Source organism: Polyodon spathula, chromosome 23, assembly GCF_017654505.1.
Source record: "Polyodon spathula isolate WHYD16114869_AA chromosome 23, ASM1765450v1, whole genome shotgun sequence".
Classification (NCBI taxonomy): domain Eukaryota; kingdom Metazoa; phylum Chordata; class Actinopteri; order Acipenseriformes; family Polyodontidae; genus Polyodon; species Polyodon spathula.
Genome location: NC_054556.1, coordinates 11,954,095 through 11,978,546, shown reverse-complemented (window position 1 = coordinate 11,978,546; position 24,452 = coordinate 11,954,095). Strand labels below are relative to the sequence as shown.

Genomic DNA, 24,452 nt, shown 5'->3' with positions numbered 1-24,452 from the left:
GGTGTAGGTATACCACGAGCAGCCAGCACGACACCAATCTGCCAGGTGTTTAAATTGTTAGGGATAGCTAAGCCTGTCAGATATGCTGTCTTGTCTGTTGTGATTGAAGCAATGGTACTAGCTACATACAGCTGCTATAAGAGCTTTATGTAACAGCCGGCGTGCCTCATTCGAGACCAGACCATGTCTAGCAACTCAGTCCTGGGCTTTTCTCTTGTCTGGTACTTGTGCTCAAGTGTGCAGAGCTATCCAAGTTGACCTAAAACCCATTACCCAGGGTTACAGCAGTGAGATGCTACTTCACTAGTCTCCTAAGGATTTCGTTTTTATATTCTAATAGTATTATTTTTATACTCGATATTTTGGTTAATTTTGACAAGCAACTTAAAATAACATTGTTATATAAGTACCAATTATTAAGAGTGCCTTTACCAAGATGGCGCACTGTTTCGTCAGGAAGTGTGTTTGGTCCCCCCCCGCTACAGTTTATAGGGGCGGAGGTGTCACGTGTGCGTACGAAGTTCTTGTTTACATGTAGATACACCGATGTAGCCCACAATTTAACCTTAGCTCTGCTATCACTGTTATTGGAAAAAAAAACTAAAACAAACAAAAATATTGCTAAACAATAACACGATTACAGCCTCTCACTTTTCATAACAATTGACTAACTGTTTTCGCTGGAACTACTTCTGAAAATTCACGAGCAGGCCGGGATGCCTCGAGTTTTCCAGAGTCGCTCTCTCGTTTCAGCTTGACGTTTTGCTTCAATGGTAATGCAGCGGATAGTTGGTAGCAAACCAGATGGGATTTTGACTATTTTTAAAAATTCAAATAAGGACTTAAACGTTGGGCGTGACAGTTGCATTCCACGTTTAATGTTATTTCCTCAGAAACGGAAAATCGTCTCGCTAAAAATTTAACCCGACCAGCTCAACGGTTCCTGCCCCCTCCAGACTGACTAGGTCGGTCTGCGGGTCAAATTCTCCGGGGCCCTGAATCCGGGCGGGTTTCCCGGCTCCGGCCCCGTAAAGCGGGCGGTAAGGAAGAAGTTTTCGCAGAAGGGATGGCCCGGTGGGTCTGTCCGAACCCAGGGTACTGCAGTTTTTGAAGGAGGACGTGTCCGCATAGAGCCTGCTCGGGGGGTAGCGGCTACCATGGCCTCGTCCCTTTTCTCGGACAGACTGACATCCTCATCAATAACAAGGAAAAAGAATGAGGAGATTGCAGAGCTGATCGACTGCTTCTCAAAAATCCAGTACCGAGCTAAAGAAACGAACTCAAAGGTAAGCAAAGTTCAAAATTCAAATACAGTAACATTTAGTGGTCTTCATTGACAGTTGCTTAAATAATTATACTAGTAATTGTATAGGACTGCTGATTTAAACAAAGTGGGATTTAGTTAAACTTGGAGCCTATGCAAACATTAGGATGACATTTGCAGGTTTTGGAATGTGCAAGATTATCTAATGCATAGTAGGTAATGATTAGTACAGTATTTTGCACAACCTGATATCCAGTTTTGGGTTTCTTTAAAGCAGAGATAATGTAATGGTGTTGTGATGTGATCTAAATCAGTGTCCACTGGGGGATTGGTCGAGACCACTATCACGACACCCAACTATCCATAGGTGAAAAGCTGACTAAATAGGACATGTTCATTGAAGCACCTCTTAAACATTACAAGGCTCAACTGTGTCATCTTCAGTTTCACTGAAGAGTTATTCCTGTGTAAAGTTCTTAAGACGCATACTTTTGATCCACCAGCAATAAAATAACCAAGCCATCTGTGTGTGTCAGTATATTTTGTACTTAGGATGTCACACTGGAAAAAATAAAATAAAATTTAAAGTACGTATTTCAGGTTAGATAACCAGTATATTATATTATATTTCAAATACACTTCGCTTGACAAAGCTGTGGTAAACATACACAAAACATTAAAAGTGGCTCTTTTTTTCTATATATAACCCTTCACATTTAAACTAATAAATCAAAGCTTAGAAATAGGGTTTACTTTAATAGGATTTAATGCAGGTGTGAGTTTGCTCAAACCCTCACCATACTGTCAGTTGAATTTTCTCTGGCGTATACTGCTACAAGCTAATGCAACATCAAGTGTGAATTAAGGAAATTGTCTTGCTGAGAAAAGCCTAGCTTTCATTTCATTTACTGAGCAATTTATATTAGGTGAAAACCAACCCAGAAAACCAATTCAGTTTTAGTGCATTTCTCTGAAACGCATGCCACATGTACAGTAGCCACCATAAAGCAGAATTACACTAATTAAATGTGACTCTTATGGAGGGTGGGACATTCCATGGCAATTCAAGACACCTTAAACACAACAATTAAGTTTTGATAAAATTTGCTAACAAGGGTGCTTTTATTGAAAAATCCATTGAAGCAGTGGTTCAAAAGTTAGAGGGTCATAGTTATAGGTTTAACCAGACCCATTTACATTCAAATAGGAATAGGATCAATTTTGTGTTGACTCTGAAAATTTCTCAATCATCATCTTTCAAGATGCTGTTTACTTGTTTTGTGTAGAATATCAGTTATGTCAGATTATTTGAGTTGCCCGAAAGTGTCAAGATGGGTCAAATCTTTTTTCTAGACTAAGCAAATGTATAGAACAGCTTCATGAGTATTGTACATTATTTTATTCAAAACATGCTTCAGTATATTCTTTCAACTGTAAGTAGCGTCAAATGTAATTTTGTTATTTTTCGTGTTAAATCTTGCCAGTAGTGACTTAAACTGACTTGAATTAGGGACTGGGGGATTTCAGTTGTTAAATAATACATTATGGAGATTTAATTTGCACATAAAAATAATAATTAGTAAGGGACACTGCAACATACTGCAATTGGTTGATGTTTTGTCCAGCTCCTGCAAGTATTATGTTTTTGCCAATACTATTAGTACTTTGTCCTTTGGGAGAATGCTGACCTACAAGAAGCTACATGCATTTTAAGTAAATAGAAAAGTAAATATTTAATACCAAATCTGAGGCATTTGTAGAAGTGAGATGAAAATGAGTCAGCAAGTTTAATTCCTCTTAATAGACTTGGTTTAAAGCTGTAACACATTTGACAGAAACTCTTATGTAACTCTTAAAAATCGATTTATTAAAACCATTCATAATGTTCAAGAGGAAATGCATTTGTGAAATGCTCACTTCCAGGGACTACTTGAGGAAAATGTAGTCTTTCCCCAGTTATAGACCTCTTGACAGATTAGTAAATTCAGTATTGTTAATAGCTCTTTTTGTAACTTGTCTTTTTCCAGGTGGAGCACATTGAGAATCGGTATTTGGAGTTGTTTGGCAAGGATTACAAATACAGTATAATTCACAATGCAAATGGGGAGGTGTGTGGGCATTACCCTCGGAAGATCGTCTTTTTGGAGTATGAGAGCTCTGAGCACGACAAAGGCAGGTAATACAAAGTCAGCTCTTTACATTTTACCAACCCAAAGCAGAATACTGCATTATTCTAAAGCACTCAAAACTGTTATTATGTTAATTATTAAATTTAACGGTACCTTTCACTTTGACCTGTAAACTAAGATGACTGCCACCACAACATTCTGAAAGCCTTATACTCAAGGTACTCATATTTTCATACATAACTATGGTATGCCAAATATGTTAGCCTCTAGACGACACAAAACATTTTTTATTAGATCTATGTAACCTTTTGTTTCCTTTTAAGTTCATGTTGAGAATATCACGTATGTGTTTCTTGTACAGTCGATATTACAAAACACAGCAATCGGATCATTCCATGCCAAGTAGAAACTGTTATTCTGAATGATAGGTTTAAGATCTCTTAATTGATGCTTACGGTGTAGGCTTTCTTCTCGCCATATACTTCTGAATTCAGCAGTTGTCTGGTATAATTGGTGCACACACATAAGGAAGGTATTGTAAATATTGGTACATCTATTGTAAAATCGGCAGTTAATTGAACTATGTCCAAATGCATCCAAAAGGACTATCGGTGTCTATGATAACATTTTGGAATAGATGAAACTTCATGACATTACCGGACACAATAGGTGCATTAGAGTCCACATGAGGATTCTAAAAACAAGCACCTGTAACTCTGCTAGTTAAAAACAAACAGGCTGTTTTTAAAGATATAAATTAAACTAGTCACTTCCTCATGTTTACAGTCATAGCTTTACATAGTGTATTCTAGTATCAGTTTTAATAGTGTCAGCTGAGGTGTTTCTGTAGCTCTTTCACTTATGTAAAGTTTCTGCAACAGTTGACATGATCAACTACAGTTTCTTCTTCTTCTTTTTCTTCTTCAATTATAAGGAACAATTATAGCATGCAGCTTCTTAATTTATTCAGTAATTTACCACAAATTTAAACCAACCCTTCTATATCAGAATCCATTGCAGGAATGGTTTACATTGTCAAGCCACTTTAGTAAACGTAACAAAGTAAGAAAACTCAAGTGGGCGAATATTTCCACATTAAGGCATTAAAAAAGGCATATGTGGCAGGGTGGAAGCCCTATCTGTGTAAATAAGTGTGATTGGCAGGGGCAGATTTAACCCTATCCCTGCCAACCTTACACTTATTTACACCGGCAGGGCTTCTACTCTGCCACAGCATGTCAAAATGTTTGTCTAGTTAGTTGTGGCGAAATATATTTGCCTGGCAAGGTGCCAGTCTTTTAAGATTGTAACATAACAAGGAAGTTGCAGTACAAGGTACAGTAACTCTGGTTTCTAATACATCAATAAACACAGTAATAGACCTGTACCAGCTACAGGTGCAGCGTTATTGTTGGAAGATCAAAGCAGAGCAATTCAAAATGACTTTGACTTTTTGACCCCACTGTAAATTGCTAACTTTATTTTTTTCAATTATATGCTTTGGGCATTTCAGGTAGTTTGTCTAAGACAACTGATATTTATATTTATTAAAATGCTGTTAAGTTAAGGTGCTGTGTTTTGACTTTAACATTTGATTGCAATTATGTTCAGTCACTTAAAGAATTGGTTTTGCGTTTTCAGTTGTTCTGTGTCTGCATGGTATTTAGAACAATACCTTTCACCATGAAACTAAAAACTATTTATTTATATAAGCATACATACAAAACAAAATATACATGTAACAGCAGACAAACACATACTTTATGTAGTGTCATCATAGATACATTTGCAGATGGACCAGGATCGTGTAAAACTGACAATTTTGCCATTATTTGTCATACTTGCAATTCCAGTTTTCAGATATTGCACGCTGTTGCATTGCACACACTTTTTATCATTCTTATAATTAATTTGTTGTATTACTCGCTGCTATGGATAATGCACTGTTTGTGACTCTGTGTTTGTTTTTCTCAGGTTTGAGAGCACAGTGCAAGTTACTAAACTCCAGGACTTAGTGAATCGCAGTAAAATGGCTAGGTGTCGAGGGAGGTTCGTCTGCCCAGTTATCCTGTATAACGGCAAGGTAAGTAAGCTCATTTTTGGAAATAGTTTACTCAGTGACAAATGCACTGTATTGAAAGAATGTCATGTTCATTCCAGTTAATAATGTAATGAATTATGTTGAAGTTAGTAAAACCTTGGAGGTTTTCCTATAATAATTGTGTGAAATCTAAAAGTTATGAATTTCTTTTCTGTCATCCCCTGCTTATGTAGTGTAAAGCTGTCAGTTAACAGGGATGGATCTTAATTGAAAGGGTCAAGCATTAAGATCATCATGGCATTGTTTAGTTATGTATTTTAAAATATTTATATTGTATAAGGCACCACCTTTCAATTATTAACTTCTCCACACCAGAATAGAGTATTGTCTGTTGTGACAGGAAATCATGATAATAATAATAATGCAATTCAGCAGCATCATATAAACTAGCTGGGGTAAGGTAAGGAGTTAGTAGAAAGGAAATTTAAAATATGATTTAATTGCCCTTTAGAAAAATAAAAATAAAGTGTGTTTGTCTTGGTTGAAGTGTATGGTAAAAGATCAAAAGACAAATAACTGCAGGATAAAAAGGCTGTTGTGTTGGGCAGTGTAGTCACAGCCTTTGTGCATCCAAATGCAGTTCTTAAAGCATTCAGTTGTTTGTTCCTCTTGAATGCTAATTTAAGGTAGAATACACTGAGCAGTGATGTGTACTGAAGCTACAATTTAAATCTGCCTGCTACTGTTCTCTCTATTGCAGCACATCTGTCGTTCTTCCACATTGGCAGGATGGGGAGAGTTGTATGGACGAACAGGTTACAATTACATCTTCTCAGGTAGGCTTGCAAGGGAGTATGAGTGGTTTCCATCAACTTTCTGCACTGCGAAAAGATGCAAGATATAATAGAGTATCAAAATAGGAGTAACATTTTATACATTTTGTAAACTTTTTCAGGAGAGGAAAATAATTTCTCCTCCATGATGTACTGCATACATCACTAATGGCTTCTCTTTGGGCAGAACACCTTTTCCAGTTAGAACTCCACTTAACATATGCTGTACAATCTGCTTTGATGAAACCTTGGGTCATGTGATCCGCAATGTTTAAATTTATTTTGTCACTTATAAACCACCTGCAGTAAACATTTAACCGGTGGATGGGACTTCTCAAGTAAAACAATAAATAAACCAGCAGACAGTTAAATCAGTACATAATACATTTCCAGTAATGTATTTTGATGTAAAACTTGACTTTCATTCAAGGCATGGGCTATATATTTGCATTTAAGAATAATGCAATATTATACTTTTACGTGTTTGTAATGTTACATGTTTCTGTACTTAATTGACTGCAGAGTTCATTTTTTTTTCTTTGTTCCGCTGAGCATTAAAGTTCAATTCTCCTCATTCCTCAGGGGGCTTGGAGGGTACAGGGGCCGTGTCGGATGACGTGCCTGATGAGGATGAAAATGCAGTGCGGTTAGTATTTTGGGGGATTTTACTTGGAAAGGATTTTAGCTTTAGTGTATCAATTTAGATTCATTAGAGCAGATTATTTGGACAAACTTAAACCAGTATCTTGCTGAACAGAAGTGCATGCTGTGTTAGGATAACAGCCTTGTCTGAGTTTGAATGAAAACATTAATTGCTTGATAGGAAACACTGTGATGCTTGAGATCACACCACTAAACCAGTGGTTCTCAAACCATTCTATGCTTTATCAAGGCAAGAGGAATACAAATGCAAGTTGCCCAAACCCTGACAAAAATTAAATGGAATGTATCGTAGCTGCATAACAGTTGCTATTACCAACACCATTAAAAAACAAATGATTAAGAGGTTGCAGGGAGTTTTTGGGGGTCTACAGTGGCAACAAAACTGCTTGATAGAAGCCTAGGGGTGCTGAGGTCAGTTTAGGTGCACTTGCAGAGCTGTGAGAGGAAGCTGTCATGATACCTGCGGGCTGATCTTATGAAGTAATAACCCTTTTAAAAGTTGGAGGAGAGAAATCTTTGTCAACTTCAGTAGACTTTCTACAGCCAGTGAACAGTTTAAAAAATAAATAAATAAATAAAATAGAGATGTGAAACTTGCTACTGAGACAAATCCAATTTAGAAGGGGAAGTAATAAGATGGGGTAGTGCTTTTCTGACAATAAGCATTGCCTTTTGGATTAAATTATAACAGTCCCCTTGAGTATTCAGCTTTCATTTTCAAATTGTTAAAATAAGTTGACCACTATAGCCCTCCAATGTTAATGTGCTGAGTTGTATGTACTTTTGTTTTCCCTTTTCTTAGACTAATATCTTTTCCGTTACTAAAGAAATAAATACACATTTTATGTAACTTGTGTAAGTAGTTATCAACTTTACAGATATGTTTTATGCTGTGTTTTCTAGAAACGGGGATTCTCAACTGTTTGACAAAGTCAGAGGTCATGACATCAAACTGCTCCGATACCTGTCTGTTCGGTACATCTGTGACCTGATGGTGGAAAACAAGAAAGTGAAGTTTGGCCTGAAGTAAGAGGAACTTGTATGGTTGTGTTACTCTATCAGCTGTTGGATAGAGTTTGAGTGTTTAAATTGTATGTATTGTTTCCAGTGTAACTTCCTCTGAGAAGGTGGACAAGGCTCAGCGCTATGCAGACTTCACCCTCCTTTCGATTCCATATCCAGGTAACTTCAAACCCCATTACTATACGTTGTGTGGTGTCTCGTACTGCTTGTGCTGTTACCGCTTTACATTGACAAAATTTTTACGAAACAACCTGAAACTTGGTTAAAGTCAAATAACCAAGGTTCAAAACCCTATTGAAAAAACGTTGGCTCGCAAATTTATAAGTAGCAAGTTACAATGAGGCAGGCTGACGGTGAGGCGCAGGATCCGACTGCTTATATATATTATATATATACTATATCTATATATATATCATATATATATATATATATATATATATATATATATATATATATATGTCTAAAGCTGGTATTTTTATGAATATCAAGTAGTCTGAAGCTGCCAGTTAGAAATATAGGTCTATGCTAAATGTAGCTATGTTTCTTTTCCATTGTTTTTAGGATGTGAATTTTTTAAGGACTACAAAGACAGAGATTACACTGCAGAAGGTCTGGTCTTCAACTGGAACCAGGTATGGAAGGAATGGGATGTAATTGGAAATTACTCTGTTGAATTCTAATGCAGTTCCTTGTAAAACAAAATAATACTGATTTGTGTGTTATTCATTGTAATAATTTGTATTATATCTTGTTATAATAAGCACTGTATTTCAGTGTAGTGTCTCACAATAAAACACACCAAATTACATCTGAGATGATTCATTCTCTTCCATATTTTAAGTTTACATTTTTTTTGTTCCTAATATTTTTTTGGTACACTGCATTATATTTGAATTAAAGGGAATTGATGGGCTCAAAGAGTGCCCAGTTTTTTTTTTTTTTTACTAGTTTTTCCAATATCCTTAAACATTCAATCATGAGGTATACAGTAATAGTAAAATGTATATAGTTAGACAAACATTTGAACTTTGTCTGTATTATGGTTCTTTTTTTAATGTAGAGTCAAAGGTAATTGTTTTGGTTAAATATATTTCTTTTACTTTTTTATGATCCGTTTGTAATTAATTGCAGGACTTTGTGGATGCCCCCCTAACAATACCAGAATCCCTCAGCAAGAACTTGAATATCAACTGGAGAGAATACCAGGTGTGTCTCTCACCATCCTAAAGTGACAACTGGTGGAAGAAGCAACACTGGAGCAGCTACAAGTTTACTATTAGATTTAATAATATCAGTGTACAAAAACCTCTAAATCTTCGGTACTGTAGGTAATAAAAACAGTAACGCCTAGTTCCTGGTGAAGCAGAGTGCAGAAAGGTCCAAAATCAAAATGTGGACCTGAACTAATCCTGTCTGTCTGTCTAGGTGAACATGTCTAGTGGCGAGATTATGAAGAACTTAAGTATATGCAAGTGCACTGATTTACTTTTACAAGAGGGCAAGTGTTCTTTAGGAATACACATATTACAGTTTCATATCCTCCAATATTAATATCCGTATTTGTTTTCTGCAGTCATGGGACCTGGTGAAGCAGACACAGAATTATCTAAAGCTGCTAATTCATATTATCAACATTGATGGTAAGTAAAGATCTGTTGTAGATATAGGTAGTCTTTTATGGGATATCAGTTTGAGAACAGGATGGGAAGTTAGGAACAAGATGTAGAATGACATGCGTTCAAAATAAAAAAACCTTATCTTTTATTCCACCCACCCCCTGCCATGTCCTTTTGTGGATTATGGGTTTAAAACAGGATGGTTAGAGTCTTATCGTTGTAAATTATAAACCAATAAAATATGCTATAGGAGATGTTAAAATTGTTACAGGTCTTGCTTTTGCTGAAGTACTGAAACTGAAATAAAAACAAGAAATATGCTTTGTGCCATGGACAACTGTTTCCTTTTAGTTCTATGCATAGTAATGAGTCACATGGGGGGGGGGGGGGAGTGCAACAGGTATGGAATTTGTTGCATATCACATTGTATATGAAAAAGTAATTTGGCATCAATCTTATGCTGGCTGTTTACGAGGCAGACTTGCCAAGAGATTTTAAACTGCTTTTAAACAATTTTTTTTCTGCTTGAAACTCTCTTCTTGTCTCAAGTTTGTTGCTTGTTTGATGATAACATTTTTTAACTTTTAACACTTTTGCCTGCTAACTGTTTTGCATCACCCGCAGATGAAAGTGGTTTGCTAGTGCACTGCATATCTGGCTGGGATCGGACGCCTCTGTTTGTTTCTCTCCTGAGACTCTCACTTTGGGCAGTAAGTACTTCTCTGCCAGTCAATTCTAAGCTAGTCTTTCTATGCTAGTCTTTCTATTATAATTTTTCAGCTTTTCAAGGTTAAGAGGGATACAATATTAGTATACAAGAGGTGTGCACAGCCAATTAAAAATAATGTGGCTGAAATGTTTAAGTTTCGTTAAAGTTATAGTTTACCTTTGATTCATCTGCGGTATTAGCACATTCAATAATCCAACTATATCTTTGAAATATGGCACGAAGTAACCTAAATCTTGGTCTCTCAGCAAAAATGCCCCCTATATATTGGACTTCTAGAAATGCATCTTTTTGCTTAAACTACCAAATATCTGCTGCCAAGAGTAAGCAGAATTGTGTTTCTGAATGTGCCATCATTTGGATAAATAACTATTTCCTGTTTGCTTTGGATATCTGCATAACATGCATATCTCAGATCAGATGCCTAGCATGCAAACCTTTGTTTTCAGGATGGTATGATCCATGCTACTTTGGAGCCAGCAGAAATACTGTACTTGACTATTGCCTATGATTGGTTCCTTTTCGGGTAGGTGTCTTACAGCTTTCTTTGGAGCTTGGCAATTTTAAAGCGTAACTGAGCTGGCAAAGTACTTTGCCATGAAGCTATGGCCTGCATGCTTTATTAAAAGGTTTGTGGATAAGGAATGGAATACTTGTGCAGTAAAAAAGAAAAAAAAAAGTGTACCATTTTTTCCATAGAGGGATTCAAATTCTTTACATACATGTTTTATCTTTACCGTGTTCCACACAGCTTACAAGGTTTTGTTAGAGGAGTAATTAGGTCAGTATGACACAAGTCTGCCATGTGGTGCTGTGTGCCCCTGGAAAAACTCAGTTTTTATGGTCACCTTAATGATGGAATACTAACTTTGAGACAGATGGTGCCTGTGTAAAGCAGTTGGTGTAACCAATGGAATATGTGTAGCAACATTTATTTGTTGAATAAAAATCACTATTAATGTTTCAAACCGTGTTAACACCATTCATGTAATTGTATTTTTGCCTGCTCCCCAGACACATGCTCCCAGATAGATTGAGCAAAGGAGAGGAGGTGAGTGGCCAAATATCAAGTGAGAGGAAATACATATATCTCATTATCTCTTTGATTTTAAACACATTCAGAAGGAGACACAAAACTGAAGCTGCAGTGTCCCATAACCATGTTTACACTGACAAATAAAATACATATTTTTTTATGGGTTCTTTTTACTACATTCTACACACAAAAACTACATAGTCAGTTTACTAGTGTCTTGTTGCTGTTTTTCAATAAATAGTATATATTAATATTTTAAATGACTGCACATCTGTATGCAAACAGTACACAACAAATGGGGTGGTAATACAGCTGTTGCATCTCTTAAAATGTAATACTGCTGTTTTACTTTGTATACTAAAATCATCTCCTGTGCCTGTTCCCCCCCACCCCCCCCTTTCAGTTTAGCCTATAATTTCAGATTTCCAAAATGCCTTTACTTTGAATTCTGCCACCAGAGGGCGACCATTAACCTTTTAAGCCTTTTAAATAAGTGAATGCTAATGACAGTATCCTGTCCACAGATTTTCTTTTTCTGCTTCAATTTTTTGAAGCACATCACCTCAGAGAAATTCTCAGCTGTGAAAAAACAGAGGTAAGGTTTCTTTACTTCAGGTTACATGCAAGTAATACTCAGTTGCAAATTATGCTGTTTATTGGTAAAACATGATTACTCCACCATCTATGACTTGTATCACTTAATTTTATTTTTTGTTAAAAAGCTCTTCAGACATGCTTAAAATATATAATAGTTATTTTTCAAGGCCATCAAACTTCTAGCCACCTTCAGACCTTCCTTCTCACCATGTGGGGCACCGTGGGTTACACAGCTCTGCTTTTGCTTTCACTATTGATGTAATGTTGATATTTGAATTGGTGGTCCGTCTCAATGCTTTAATGTCATGTTAATCACGTTACTCAAGTATGTATGCAATGTACTGGCATGGGTATTTATCTGGGGAGTGCTTTGGGTAAAACAAACAGCATTCCTACTGCATAAAATACATTGTTATTTGTGTTGCTTTAAATGGCTTGATTCTCTGAGTAAATACTAAAGATATACCTGAATCAACCAGAAAACAAAAACGTCTTAATTGACTTCCTGCTAAATGTGATAAAAATCAAGATATGCACATGATCACATTAAGAAGGGCTATCGAAAGTTTTTTTTTCTTTACTTTGTTCCAATGATAATAATGCAATCCCAATACTGCTACAGCATGTTACCATACATGCCAAAACATCTCAAGACACTTTGTTAGAAATAAAAATATTTATTTAGAGTTGAACATCTTGGTAAAACCATTTTGCCTATAAAAGCCTCCCCCCCCCCACTCACCCCCACATTTGTTGGACAATCCGTGAGACCAGTACCAGTCAGACAACCCTGTCAGGAAGAAAAAAAGCTCCCATCACTAAGGTAAAATTTTGGGAATGTAACATAGTTTCTAATTTGAGACCTTCATACTTCATTAGCTTTTGCACTGTAAAGCTTAGGGGATGCACAGCTTGTGGAAGTTTTTTATATCCTTCATGATCAAGTGAGAGCTTAGGGATGTGTTTCAAAGATTGTAAGATTTATATATTCCTTCATTTCTTCCTTGTGTATTTCAGGCGGAAAAACTCCCACTTCAAAGATACTGATTTCACAGTAGAAGATATCTGCCAGTTAAGTAAGTTTATTTCCTTGCTAGTTTAATTAAAAATAATAATAACAAAAACTATTAAATTAAGCCGTAGCTGAGAGGGTTTATAGGTGGTTTAAGACCATCTTGGAGAGTCAGAGCCGCTAGATTTCTAATTTATTCAAACTGCTATAGATCCCTGAAGGGCAGGGTTTTATTGTTGTTCACATACTGGGTAACTGGATCATCATAGAGGTATGCATATTAACTTAACCGCTACAAAATCTGTCCTGTTCCAGCTAGTAAAATAGCTAATAAGTTGCACATGCCCTACTTTTTTATGGAAGTTTTTAAAGTGCAAGTTCCTTCATATGTAGCTTTACTAAGAGGTCTTGTATCTTACAATGATCAAGCGTGATCTGGGGTTATTCTTGTGAAAAAGACCAAGGAAAAAAGGGAATAAACTGTTTCACATTTCACAAGCTAGTGTTGCTTTTCAATAAGTAACCCTGCAAGGTTGGGCTTTTATATGCAAAGACACAATTTTTCCTCCTAATTTTACAGACTTCTGTATTAATAGTGTTCATAGAAACTCTTTGAGCGAAATACACACTGACATTAACTTTAACTCTGACCTAACATGGGTGCCGCATTTGCTGTCCAATGACTTTTTTTGGTTTCTGGATGAGACTAAATTCTAGTCCTGTCAAGTTTGTTTTCACAGGTATCGTACAGTAGCAATTAACCATTTAAGGCAAGTCATTTGTTATCACCACCACACTAAAACCTTGTATCTCAGGTACAGATTTTATATTGTAACCACTCCAAGCTATATTAACTTTTACTTCACTTTCCGAACGATGGAGACCACATACTTGGATATAGTATCATATTTTGTACACAGCTGTATTCTAATGATCTGATTTGTTATCTGGTTCAAGTATTTATTTATTTACATACTATCTGGTTGTTTCTTCGTATCTACAAGTGTTATTATCTTTCAAACTTTTTTACTTTTCACTAAAAAGTACTTTTTGACAGGAATGAGAGCATTAAGACATCTTTCATTGGCCATGAAATCCCTCCTCAACCCTCTGATGAAAGCCCTGTGTATAATTTAACAGGAGGTTGAAATAACTATACCAAATTCCTGCATGTGTCTCCCTCAAGGCCAAACCTACATAAAAACCACAATAAATGTTTTGAGTTTAATGTTTAAATATTGTTTTGCCTTTTTACTTGCTTTTCCATGTATTAAAATATTCTGTGTGGGAGAGAAAGAGTTTATATGTGGTGTACAATTTGCATCCTGGTAAGATACAGAACTAATAGAATTTAGTAGATTTGCTTTTTTTGACTAAAAAGGAGAAAAACTAGCACTAGCTACTGTACATCAGGCATGTTGGCGGTAAGTGACATGAGAGCTTCCCTTCACAGTCCTGAGTGCAGCTCAAACCTGAAGCAGTGGCTGCCAATTGTGCCAAAACAAGTAGTGTTAATGTCAACACACATTTCCCATGTGACCTGAACCGTTGTAAATGCCTCGTGAATTAGCCTACTGCACCACCTATGCCTGTCCCCATTGAATTGTTTGTTTTCTTTTCCTAAGCAGCTCTGAGCTATGTGCTGGTTGTGTTTTCAGAGTGGAAAGATCGGGGCAGCGCCACCAGCCTGAGCAGTGACTTCTCCCAGATCCAGGAAGACTCGCCAGCCGCAATGGGCAGCTTTAACTATGAAGGAGTGGACCTGATATCAGCAGGGCCTCAGGCACAGGCTGCCTGGTGAGAAATTGTGATAACCGTTAAATCAATGTAAAAAAAAAAAAAAAATTCTTAGAGAAAAAGGATATATAATTGAATTGCCTCTACAAAACAAGCACTTTATTACTGTACTAATGTACTGCGGTTACCTTTTGTAAGTGCTTTCTAGATGGAATTTAAGCTTTTTAACATGGAACTGCGCTTATAAAATGTCACACTCAGACTCGTTTTGATTGGTTGTATCCAGGAGGAAAGGAAGGACATCATCTCCCCAGAATGTGTTGTGGAGTAAACACCACCCGTTAGAAGATAAGCCCTTGTATCCAGGAGTGGTAGAGGCCAAGTCCTCCAGCTCTTCCTCTTCGAACCAGTCTGAAAACAACTTTGTGAGGCCAGGGAACAACCCATTGCCAGTGCCAGGGGGAAGGTTGGTGGACTTTATAACTCTTACACACAAGACTGTGGGGGGAGGGGGGTCCATCGGTGTGTGAGCTGGCCAGGTCAGGAACTCGTTGATGGGTAGGCTTGTCACGTAAAGAAGTTGAGTGTTGGAAGTTAGGAAAGATCTGTGTCTTGGACTACATCAAACAGAATTTTTGGCAACATGAAAACCGTGAAACAGCACCTTCTTTTTCCATCATCTCGCCCCACATAATCTGTTGTGCGGTTATTTTTATTATTTATTTATTTAAACGGCGATAAAAAGGTACATTTACAATGACAACAACCTAACAAGACCAGAAATTAGCCCGCTGATTAACATAAAGCAAGAAAAAACAGAAGACCATATGAACGCAAATCTTCAGATTTGCAATTACTAATAAATCAATAGTTAGGTATCAAATCTGGGGTAAAAACTAATTTTACATACGCACAGTTTAGCTATGGAATGCCTTGGTGAATGTTGACTACATTCGTACAAGGTGTATTTAGAGTGCTGTAATAGCCAGCTTATCACTTTGTGAACAAGCCACAACTGCAGAATTTTTTTCTGTATTTCAGTAAAAAAAAAAACAAACAAACAAAAAAAAACAGTAGGTCCCCTAAGCAATTTAAAAAACATATTGGCGACCCATCAATGTTCTACATTTGCGTGTGCACGTTGCAGCCCCTAGCCTGCCCTGCCCCTCTGGCAGCTGTAGATCCCAGGATGCTGTCTGTGAGCCAGTGGCTAGCACTCTGACCCCCTCCCACCCCCTCCCACCCAATCTCTGCTCTCTCTTTGCACTGCAGATCTGTCGGCGAGTATGCACGCTACGGTTCTTCGGTCTCAACCAATTATGGCAGCTGGCAGATTGTGTCAGGCTGTGACAGCATTAACGACCGGGGTAGCCTGACTACTGAATCTCCCCTACCCTTCAGCTTTCAGGATGAGGGAGCCAGCACTAGGCTGTAAGTCCCAGTTTCACACGGCAAGCTGCTGGCATAATGCTGAGTGATCCTAATTGATCATTTTGGCTTGGCCGTATTTACGAAAAATTAAATGCGGCTATTCCATTCCAAGTCCATAAAGGGGGTTAATAGTGAAAAGGCATTCATCAGGGTTGTTGGTAAAGTAGCTGTCAATGTGCACACTATAAAGAGCGACATTTTCTTTGATTGTGGTTGGAAACATTGTTTCCTATTCAATCCCGTTGTAATTCAAAAGCTATAAAATGAAACGTCCTTGTTAAACTTCCAGTCTTGTTCAGTTTTTTCTATTCCTTTGACTATAAAATAACTAGAGCCCCGTGTTTTTCGCCAATACGAAATACCATAAAATGAAATGCAACATATAAAACAAAATGCAACATATAAAACTAAGTTGTCAAGGTTCAGCTGAAGGGAAACGGAAGCTCTGACTAACGCTTGCGCCGATGCGATGTCATTTCGGAAGATACCATCGTTAAGCATTAGCTGTTTATTCCCTTTCCTTTTGAGGGAAAATATGGCTTGTCTGCTTATATTTCGTATTAGTATGCTAATTCTTTGTTTTCTTTCAAGTGGTGCAAACTTTGCACTAGAGCAGATGCTGTTTTGGTTTTGAATGAATTTGAGTGAATGACTGCTTTGCTTAGTGTTTAAAATACTGAGAAACCCCAAGCTTGTTGTATATGCCCTGCTTCAGTGCAATAGGATTGAAATACAATTCCTATTGTTTTCGTTTTAAAGGGCAGATTGCTGTATACTTGTAACAGGGTCTTTCTTGTGGGTGCATGCATTCGCTGCTGCGTGACAGGCAAGAGATCAAAACGGGTTGAAGTTGACATGCCCCTCAAGCGCACAGGATTTATTAACAAACAAAAAGTAAAGATGGTCTTGTGACGTTACCAGCCATGGTAACTCACAGAGGACACATACAGCAAGCTGTACAAAAATGCAAAATAAAACACAGCACAAAATAAAGGTGCCATAAAATCGGTGCACGCTACTCCCTAAGACATGGAGGTCCAGCTTTATACACCTCCTCACTATATATTAGTGGGATTTACAATCTCTGAACTAATCTTCTCAATTCTGTTACATCCAAACCCCGACTCCGACTACTCGCAGGGCCATTGGCGGTTTCGCTTCTGATCCCGGGTCACTCTCGCGGGGTTCAGGATTACGCAGCCAGGTCTCCATGTCTGGGTAGCGTGGACGATCTTCAGCCCATTGTCCGTGGCTTTGTAGCAGCCCCGAGGTGAACAAACAGGACCTCTTTATACCTGACGCTGTGCTGGAACACACCTGTCTGCTGATTATCCACAGCTGGCAATCGCACACAGCAGGCAGGCTTAATTAATTACAACAATTACACACATTTATTTACAATACATACACAAAAATCACTCCATGTGCAGGGCTCCTGCCCTGCTATAACTATTATAATGACAGCCCAACAGTAGTAGGACAGTGTAAGTATATATTTTTTCTTATTGCATTTTTATAGAGGGCATGGGCAGTATTTAATGTAAATAGGCAGTTAAATCAAGAGTGGGGGACTGCAGATTACCATTACTGTCGCTACTGAGAAATTATGATAACTAAATTATTTTTCTGAATTGCTATAGCTAGCTGTGGTCTTGGGTCATAATATTCAATTATGCCATATTCTTTTAAGTATTATTGCACCACTACTGTGACTTCTGTAATCCCCTTGCAAACCCTTAAAAACTGTTTCTTTTTGGGAAAACACAGCCAATTGATATCAGAGTACCTTTTTTGCTAAAACTTAAGCAATTACCCCAGGGAAGACAAGGACATTACCATCAGGTAATTAGTTCACCAGGATAGTTAATCCTTGTGGAACATCGCAGTTGCTGCTTATTAGATGGGTGCTTCACCCACCATAATATCAGAGTGGAATCGGAGGACGCCCACTGACCTTTAGTTCTCCTGAGCTGTGGGGGTTGATGCCATGTGGAAGCATAATTGGTCATACAGTTCTTTTATAAAAAAAAAAAAGCACGCTAAAGCAGGCTATAGTGAACAAGACAAGCTCTGTGTGTTTTGCCCATTAACTGTTGAGTCTGTAAACCCATATCTTGATGAAACTCCAATTTATCGAATGCTCCAGGGATTGTAGGTTGCCCAAACCTTGAATTTAAAAGCTGTTTAGATAACAAATGAATATATAGATTAACTTGAGCTGAACAGCACCTATTCCCTGCTGTTCTGATTAGAATCCTGACACCTTTTAGCTGTCACCATTAGTGGTGGTTGAGAATACGTGTGCTATTATTCTGTAAAAGATTGGTTTGCCCCCCACATGCCCCCTTAGTAAGCAGAACACATTTTCCAAAGCTGCAGAATTGATTATTCCAAAAAGGACACAGGAATGCAAAAGTTGCATTTATCCATCATCATTTAAGAACAGAGTTATAAAATGAGGGTTGATGTTTTGACCTAAATTGTTTTACAGGAGTTGATATCGCAGAAGACAATCCTGTAGTGTTTAGATCCGTGTCACGTTTGTTTTTCTTCTAACATTTATGTTATGACGATAGTTCAGAAACTTACTATTCAGGTTTTATTTCTGTACAGGATAGACACGTTTACTAAAAAAAAAAAAAAAACACACCACTGTTGATTTCTAATTGAAGGACGGCTTCGACAATAGAATCAAGCATTTGCTTTGCTTCGGAAGAGCAAGGCCCATCAGCAGAGACCAAAAATGGATTGTGAACAAATAAAAGTACATTCTTTGGAATTCTGAAGTTGTCAAATCGAATTTTGTAATTCTTAATAAGATTATTAATGATCTCTTATATCATTTGCATCGAGATTTCATCTATAGCAAGTACACGCAATTAAGGATAATGCAACATCTTTCCTGAAATTAAATCTGCCTGAAAGATTTAGAAGCTCCTCTGAAACACGCACACCTTTTTGAACAGATCCCTGACAGTGTTTTCACAGCCTTGCACTGAGAGAATTCAGGTGAGCAGTAATATCACAGAAAAGCTACCTGTGACATAAATGCAGAATCATTCATATAATCAAGCACCTCTTGAGCCTTGTTGGTCTTCAAGTTTGAAATAGTCAATTTTTACATTGTGAAGTGCATATAAATCTTTCTAGCACTCGCCCCCTGCTTAACCAGTGAATTTCGTTGTGCAGTAAAAGGTCATTGTAGTAGGCTGAAACTTTGTGTGTAAGTGTTATAAAAAGGTGATGTTGTAGGCTGGAAGTTGAGCGTCTGATTTGCCAGTTTCATCACAAATTCCATGTTTTGTTTTTTTTTCAATTCACCAGACAACTTTGCGACAGGACAGTCTGGTGAATGGTACAGTGCAGACATTGTAATGAAGGGCGTATCGCTATCATGAGCTCCGTCAGTAACAAGCACATTTTATTTTCTGCATATTTAATCCATGCTGATCAAAAAACTTTTACTGTTTCACAAATTGCCTCTCCTGTGGTGTAGATTTTGAACGGTAATAAACACCATAATTCTTCCATGAAGTTTTGACCATCATAAAATGCTTTTTCCTGTACTTGTGCCGATGTTGTGAGAATTGTATTTGAAGTCTGATAGGAAGATTTCAGACTTTCAGGTTTGTCAAGTCTTACTACACTGCCCAGAGGATAGGCTGCATTGAAATTACTGTGCTTAGTTTCAAAGTGATGTCTCACATTGGCAGCTTTACAAGCTGCTGCAGTGGCTTGGCATAATAAGACAGCGGTTCTACATTTAAATGCGTTGGCATAAAAAAGAAAATCAGCCGTCCAGTTTGGATTAAACAAACGTTTTTTTTTTACTGTTTACTTTACGACGCTTACACAGTGGGCGGTGTTTAAGTTTGAGCTTCCAACGCTGAACAATACACAAGCGTAACATCCAATAAAAAACACACTGTAGCCTTCCACTATATATCAAGATCAAGTTTGCTTTAATATACCTAATTGAGCAATTCAGTTTTAAAAGGAGAACTGGCAGGCCTATAGGGTGGTCTTCACAGTCCACAATTGGTCCGCAGGCCAGCTATTGAGTATCACTGCTTTAAAGTCAATTTATTACCTTTTATTGGCATTGGCGACAATACCCTCATGTTGTGCTAAACCAAGAACTGAATGTGTGTTTCCCAGTAACTCCAGCATTAATCAGTGCAGAGATCGTGTGGTACTTTTTTAAAGTTGTTTTTGGGGGATCAATAGAGCATTAATACATATTAATCTTGAGTGACAAATGGATGAAAAATGTTATTGTTGTGCTTTATTTGACCAGACTCCTTAGGTGAAATATTTCACATTGGAAACTGCTGATTAAAGTGGAATGGGCACAGGTTGTGTTGCAACAGGGAGCCTTATATATCTCTTTTCATAAGGTTACTAGTCTGCTCAGTATGTTAAGTATAAAATTTATCCAATGCATACAGTCAAGAAAATTCCACTCAAAACTGCAGAATGGTCAAGCAATACATAAAAGATAGCTCCACTCAAAAGAGCTGACCAGTAAACTAATGTGTGTCTTTTTACCTGTGCCCTTTTTTTGTTTATTTTGTAGTATGTCATTGAATAAGAGCTGAAATAGTTAATCTAATGCATACAAAATGTAAGCATGTTTTAAAAATACTAACTTATTTTCTTATGACCTATTGCGATGTTGTTCAGATGATAACTAGTTATGGAAAGTGCAAACCACATTGTATTGATCCCGTTCCCTTTCTCTTTCTCCAGGTGCCCACCAGTCCCGGAGCGACAGGCCAGATTGGAGATGGTGCGAGAGGTATTCCTTTCTGCCTACAGTGCCACTGTGGGGCTGAAATCATCAGCCAGCCCCTCTGGAGCCATCACTGGTCTTCTGGAGCAGTTTGCACGTGGAGTGGGACTGAGGGGAACCAACATGATAGTCTGACACACAATGGTATTTTCTGATACAAGGAAACAAAAGCAAGGGCAAGACTGACCACACACACAAAATGGTGCCAAACATGGCTTTTATTATGCAGGGGTTATTATGTTGTTTCTCAAACAACTGGTATGAAGTCTGTACACAGCAGAGGGGAATGTGTAGTATCGGTAAATCATTTGTTGCTCAATTGTAATTCACAGTACGAACTGTAGAGGTATAAAAGGATCGCCTTATATGTTGTTGATTTTAAAGTTCACTTGCCTTAATTTGAGGGGCCCTGTGCTACTGCAGGCAGTGTTGTTTTGAAGAGATAAAAGTATTACATCTGTGTTTGTGGATCTCACTGCACATTTACGTTATAGAACTGGAAAAGTTAAAGAAATCTTCTATTAAGTAATTAGCAAGTTTTATATGATGACTTCAAAATTCAGTGAGCAATTGGAATGTTAGGTTACTGTCCATTGTGCTTGCTCAATTTAAAAACAATGAACTGTTGAATAAAAAAAAAAAAAAACCTGTAACTTGGGAAGGCTGTTAGCATTCCACAGCAGCACTGAATTTATCTGACAGCTTTGGGAAATTATTTAATCTCAAAGCCACTGTATCAAATGCCAAATATCGGTTCAAATGAAGCCCCATGGGAGTGAAATGAAGAGCTAAATAGGTCTAAAACATACTAAACAATTTTATTGCAAAAGAAAAAGTCTGTCTCCTTCTCGTCAAGTGGTCTTTCGGTGTAGACTGGACAGACTGGTTTGTGCTGAAAAAAAGTGTTTATTTGATTTAGTAAGCTCTGGTATGTTCCGTCCCTACCTTTTCATAATTTATATATTATCCAACATTCTGTAAAACGAGTGCAGGGAGCTGTTGCTTCACAGAAAAAAAAACATCTTTCTGCTTTGAAAGCTTTCCTTGACTTGCACACCCAAAGGAAAATGCAGTCAAATCCTAAAAAAGTAACAGTTTGGAGTGTTAACAGGCAAAGTACACAGACTTGTATTTTAAATGTAGGTTAATGAAGAGACATCAGTTTACAGACCACAGAATCTAGGTCATGCTTACCCTGGGATTGCAACTTTCAACTGCGTTTTGTAAATTCTCCAGAAGTGAATATTGTTGCACAGTCTTCTCCCTGTTTCATAGTGGCTTCTGTGGTCTCCTCTGTTTTTCTTCTCGAGTTTAGTGAGCATTATTTATTTATTTATTTATTTTTTTGGGGGGTGGGCCAGAGTTTGATATTTAAAATGCAAGTGGGAGGAAAATACAATTCAAATTAAAGTTAGTTATACATCATTTTTCCAGTTATTTGGAATTAGCCAGAAATGTTCTTGGTTTAGTCATCTTTATTACAATAATTACTTTATAAAAGCAGTATGAATTAAATTTGTACTCCACATAAGGGAAACAGTGTTGTTAATTGCACTTGTCAGTTACAGGGGAAATGCATCCAATAATTGAACTTACTAAAAAAAATTCCAATATAAGATCTGATAGTATTCCTTTTATTAAAAAAAACAAAAAAACAAAACTTGTTTTTTGTTTGTTTGTGTGTGTGTGATGTTAAACATCCACAGGTGGTAGTTCCCTGATGATTTGCCCTGGCCACATGCTTCAGGTTAAGAGTTTCATTTCCACCTTCTGTGTACAGTAACTGTTAAAATAAATTAACACTTTGTAAAGAAGGAATGCATTTTCTTGTCTCAAACCATTTGGATTTGTCATCTACTTTATAGGACCACATGTAGAATTTGTGAGAGATGTGTTTTGCAGTACAAGATAAGTAGTGCAGTTTTGTTAGTTGTCAGTAACGAGTTCAATTGGAATCCAGGCGCTCTTAACGTATGTATGTAACCAGTCATAGTGCAATCCCTAGTTTACTCTAAAGGTTTATAGCCAATTGCACCTTCAAAATAGACCACTAGTCCAAACTTTGCAGTGCAGGAAAAACTTATTATATATTTTGCTACTTTATTAAATTCCTTTTGCTTTGCCAGAATCCACAGTCCGCCCCTGGAGTTTTTACAGGAAGTATTTGCTATGCAGTGCAATGCAAGTACTGGTTCACAATACTTTTATAGTGTAGCCTTCACTTATCTGTTTTTCTTTATTACTTAATTTACTATTGAATCTATAGTACCAGTCAAATGTTTGAGTAAACTTGCTGGAAACTAGGTTTTTTTCATAATTGACAATGTTTTATGTCGTATACGTTTCTATAAATACTTGAAAATAAAAGGACATGTTACAATATACAAAACATAAGGAGTATCAAAGCAATGTTCAAGAAAACAGAAAATTGTCTCTAAATCTTGGATTCCTCAAAATAGCCACCCTTTGCCTAAATAACAGCCTCGCAAACATGAGGCATTCGGTTAAAAAGTTTCAGCAGGAAATCACCCGACATGTCTTCCCAGCTCTTCTGCTGCAATTCACAGAGATGTAGGGCACTTGTGGGTAGCTTTGCTTTGACTCTTCTGTCCAGTTCGTCCCATACAAGGTCTATGGGATTGAGGTCTGGAGACTGAGCAGGCCAAGTCATTAGATTGAGTTGTCCTTCACTTTCCTTCTTCGCCAGATAGTTCTTGCACAACTTTGAGGTGTGTTTCGGGTCATTATCTTGCTGAAGAATGAAGGACAGCCCAACTAAGCGTAATCCAATGGAATGGCATGCCTCTGAAGTATGCTATGATAGTGTGACAAAGTGCCCACCCCTGTGTATATTATCTGTTATGTGTTGCGTGTGGTGTGTTTAAATGTTGGTGTATAGACATTGGTACACGGGATATAAACGGGTCTGTGTAACACAAGTGTTTTAAAAATGCATATGTGTATTTAGGCACGAGGATTGCACAGCACTTCACTTGCAAGTAAAATGTAGTAATATGTGAGCACGGGGAATTGCACTTTATTAATTCACGTGCTGGGATTCAAGTGAATAATTAATTGGTAATTGAATCCCAGCACAATAGTATATATAGATGCACATTGTCACATACTCGGGGTTGGGTGTTCGGGAGTGGAGAACGGGAGAGAGAGAGAGAAAGAGATAGATAAGTGTAACTATAAATCTCAATTGTTTGTGTAGCGTTCGTCCACTCTGTGTTTTGTCCGTGTCTATTCGTTTTGTTTGTCTGTTTATTTTGGCGCAAAGTGCCGTGTCCTGTCTTTTGTTGTTAAACCCTTTTATTTTACAATAAACCGGCGCCAGCCAGCGCCGTCATCATTTCATTTCACATCATCGTCTTTGTATATTTCATTCCTTCCTGGTTGTGACGCCGCCCACTTGGCCGTCTTTGTGACATGTGGTGTCCTGCGTGGGATGTAACAGCGCCTCCAAGCGTCAGACCAGGAGAGGTTTTTTGTGTGGAAGAAAAAAAAAAAAAAAGGCGTCTTTGGATTAGAAAAAAAAAAAAGAAATG

At 37.5% G+C, this 24,452-nt stretch overlaps 1 protein-coding gene across 1 annotated transcript; it reads left to right on the top strand.

Annotated features, from left to right (window-relative positions):
- The first annotated feature begins 508 nt into the window (after positions 1-508).
- LOC121298193 (myotubularin-related protein 14-like) lies at positions 509-23,229 on the top strand. The gene is made up of 18 exons (XM_041225131.1): positions 509-1,286; positions 3,292-3,440; positions 5,368-5,476; positions 6,195-6,270; positions 6,850-6,913; positions 7,834-7,956; positions 8,039-8,112; positions 8,515-8,585; positions 9,085-9,159; positions 9,527-9,593; positions 10,194-10,279; positions 10,746-10,822; positions 11,311-11,347; positions 11,857-11,927; positions 12,947-13,005; positions 14,600-14,738; positions 14,965-15,144; positions 20,859-23,229. The coding sequence occupies exons 1-18, from the start codon at positions 1,158-1,160 to the stop codon at positions 21,034-21,036; spliced, it is 1,764 nt and encodes a 587-aa protein (XP_041081065.1). The 5' UTR covers positions 509-1,157; the 3' UTR covers positions 21,037-23,229.
- Positions 23,230-24,452: the final 1,223 nt, after the last annotated feature.